This window comes from Oculina patagonica, unplaced genomic scaffold (genome assembly GCF_052425735.1).
Source record: "Oculina patagonica isolate OP01 unplaced genomic scaffold, crgOcupat unplaced1568, whole genome shotgun sequence".
Classification (NCBI taxonomy): domain Eukaryota; kingdom Metazoa; phylum Cnidaria; class Anthozoa; order Scleractinia; family Oculinidae; genus Oculina; species Oculina patagonica.
In genome coordinates this window covers 316-4,004 of record NW_027557594.1, presented here as the reverse complement: position 1 = coordinate 4,004, position 3,689 = coordinate 316, and the positions used below count along the sequence as shown (strand labels likewise).

The following is a 3,689-nucleotide window of genomic DNA, read 5'->3' as shown; positions in this document are numbered from 1 at the left end:
ATATATATTAAGGTCTTTGTGAACTGAGCAAGCATATTTGGCAGTTAAAGGACGCCAAAGCAAATTTACAGATCACTTGGAAGATTTCGAGGCAAGCGCCCCATACAATCCAGCTTCGAATCGCTGCAACTTGTGTCTGTGGGCGAAATATTTCAATATCTGCAGACCTGACCTCGCTTCTCTCAATAAATGAAAAAAAAAATTTGAAAGCTGTCACGTAATAGCTACTGTTAATTTAAGATTTGAATAATCCTACTGTCACGCATATTTTTAGCTTTAATTGTTTCAAAACAGAAACTGTTGTAATGCTATACTTTGTTAGCGTGAACTTTTTTTATTTTTCTCACATTTTTCCAGTTATAACCGCTGTAATTTTATACTTTTATAGTCATCCGACATCCCTATAAATCAGCATAACGTTGTTATCTTTACAGTTGGCAATTTTATCTTATAAGTGCCGTACAAGTTGTGCGGTACGAAACTAGTTAGTAATAAAATGCCAAGTTGTATCTTCAGTTGATCGGACTGTCTTCTAATAATATATATATATTAAGGTCTTTTCCCCCTCCACTTTTTACTCTTTAATGTCTAGCAGTGATGGGAGTTCCATCCTCTAATTTCTATGTGAACTACACAGCAATGCCTACGGAGTGCCTCCATCTTCTGCTGTTGCAACCTAACACAGTTTTAATCAAACCGGTCCACGTCATGACTTGGTCACAAAAACCCCTCATAGATGTAGATGTATGAAAGTAAAGCCCTAGAATAATATGAACACAGTGGGCATCCTGTAAAAACATTTCCATTGAGATGCATGATAAACCCTGCTTTTCCATTCCTTGGTTGCTCACCAGATGCAAAAGTTATTGATGTGACAGAGAACAACCCATACGGGATCCTTGAAATTAAATGTCCCTACAAACATGGAAATGTTGCACCCGAGACAGCGTGTGCAAGTGATGGTCAATTTCATTTGGAAATTAAAGATGATTTCCCGATTTTAAAGGAAAACCACATATATTATTTACCTTGGGCTTGGTTTAGAAGACGCAAGGATTTTGGTTCCTTATTACTGGTTCCTCCCTGCTACCTGCTACCTCGACTTCTACCACCAGCAGAGGCTCTGAATGAGAAATCTAAAGTACAAGGCCTGAGAACTTACGTTTGGAAGGAAGAAGGATCTTCAAACCAAATGGCAACTATACAGCATCATAAAGATCTTCGAAATGGATGCCAGGAAAAGGGATTGGGATGTGGTCTCAAGGGGACCGACCTAGTCCTTATCTACTTCTGTGATCAAATTCAAATGTCTGTGAGTGCCTTTTTACACAGACGATTGTTGATCTCCTTGAAAGCCTTGACTATAACAAGTAACTGCATTTTTCCAGAGGTTCCTGTCACTTTCATTAGTCAGCTCCACGCAGGAATTATTTTGAACAGAAAAGTATTTGTGAGCAGATTTTTGAACTTCCCTCTCTATGAAATTGATTCCATCAAGGTTTCGCCTTACAATATTTATTGCCCTTAAGAGTTTCGTAAAACTTCTCCCAATTTTTGAAAGCCCAGCTTAAAGGTCTCCGAAGAAATTATTTTGAGTCAAGAAATGCCTGTGCATAAGAATTTTTACATTTAGGATGGAATTGAGCCTCTAGATCAGTTTCAAGTAGATGGTTTCTACTATTAGGTTGGATATTGGAGGAAAGAGCGTTCGGGAGGAACCCAAGGGAATTGTTTTCCTTTCAAAACTCCTTTTGCTGTTCCAGTATTGTCATTTCTGTCTCAGCCCAAACCCTGAAATTTTCATGAAACAGGCCGGAACCATGATAACAATCGAAACCAAGTGCAGTGCCTGCAAACAAATCTTCACATGGAAAAGCCAGTCCCTCCTGCTTGGAAAGTTTCGTGTGGGTAACCTTCTTCTAAGCTTGGCAATTCTCTGTGCTGGGACACCTAAAAAGCTGGGACACCTAAAAAAAGTAGGTGTTATTGGTCTTCCGGCACATGGGTGTACTGATGTACAATAAGCCAGCTTATTATTATCATCAGAGGCACCTACTTATTCCAACAGTAGTTTCGTTCTGGCGGGACTATCAAAAGAAACTACTAGATTCCCTAAAAGATAAAGAAGTGGTTTTAGCTGGCGATGGAAGAAATGACAGTATGGGTCATTCTGCTAAGTATGGCACATATACCATCTTTTGCTGTACAATTGGCCTTATCATCCATATTGTCCTTGTTCGGGCAAGTTTATTTTTTGATTTGCTAGTGGACAAAAAAATGTGACCACTTCATGATTTTGTACTCTGTTGCCATATTCAACTCTTCTTGACTGGTACTGATAAGAATGGGATAATGACACTAGAAGTAAAGGAACTTTATTTTTTCCTCCTTTTTTTCTTTAGGCTAACCAGGCAGGTAACAGTTCTGGAATGGAGTTCATGGCTTTCAAAGAGGCATTTACTGATCTATTAGCATCAGGGATGGTCATTAAGTCTTTCATCTGTGACAAACATTCGTCAATCGCCAAATGGATGAGGGAGGAATGCCCAAAGAAATGTAGAGATCTTGGTTAACATGTAGTGAAGCACTTCTATGACCTCTGGCACATTGGTAAAAGGAGGCAATATTTCTTGAAAGCAATTTTAGCTGTTAAACACCCTATTATTGACCTTTTGTCTTAACATTAATGACAGAAGTTTTAAAAAAGTCAGATAGTTTATTTTGTCCTTTAGACAAAAAGATATGAAAAATGAAAAACTTTCACTGTCTACTTTAAGAGTAGTTAGGCTCAGACAGTCTTGCTGTTTTCAATTATTAGCTAAACAAAAGCCTTTGTTTCCTCATCCATCTTCACAGAGACAACATGTCCTGTAATCCAAGCAAGTAACAACGCAAATAAAAAGTGAATTTTGTATGCATCTACCTCTTTACTCTTTAACGGCAACACAGTGAAAATCAGTTACAGCTGCATGCCAACCTTAAACATAACATCGACGGCCACACTAAGTCAACCCTTCGAAAGAAAATTGTGCAATCAAAAACATGCAACTATAGAAAACCAGCCGAGTGCCCTTTAGCTGGGAATGGTCTCAAAGAATCAGTGGTGTACTAAGCGACAGAGGACAAAAGGCATTATCAAACCTATGTGGGTCTTACTGAAAACTCTTTCAAGACAAAATTCGCCAACCACAAAGCTTCTTTTAATCACCCGAGTTAAAGACTCAATACCAAACTGAGCAAGCATATTTGGTAGTTAAAGGACACCAAAGCAAATTCCCAGATTACTTGGAATATTTTGAAGCAAGCTGCCCCATACAATCCAGCTTCCAATTGCTGCAACTTGTGCCTGTGGAGAAATATTTCCTTATCTGGAGACTTGACCTCGTTTCTCTCAATAAACAAAGAAAAAGTTCGAAAGCTGTCATGTAATACCAACTGTTTATTTAATATTTGAATACTCCTACTGTCACGCATATTTTAAGCTTTTATTGTTTCAAAACAGAAACCATTGTAATTTTATACTTTGTTATTTTTAACTTATATTTCATTTTTCTCACATTGTTCCATTGGGTTGAAGCATGAAGTGGTAGGATATGCAGATGACACCAAGGTAAACTGGTCTGAGCTTGCAAGATTTCAAACTAAAAACAAGAAGGGACAAATTGGTAAAAATGGTGGTTAAATAGCTC

At 38.0% G+C, this 3,689-nt stretch overlaps 1 protein-coding gene across 1 annotated transcript; it reads left to right on the top strand.

Moving 5' to 3' along the window:
* The first annotated feature begins 1,688 nt into the window (after positions 1-1,688).
* On the top strand, positions 1,689-2,573 carry LOC144639969 (uncharacterized). The gene is made up of 3 exons (XM_078499228.1): positions 1,689-1,952; positions 1,984-2,241; positions 2,403-2,573. The coding sequence occupies exons 1-3, from the start codon at positions 1,803-1,805 to the stop codon at positions 2,571-2,573; spliced, it is 579 nt and encodes a 192-aa protein (XP_078355354.1). The 5' UTR covers positions 1,689-1,802.
* The last annotated feature ends 1,116 nt before the right edge of the window (positions 2,574-3,689 follow it).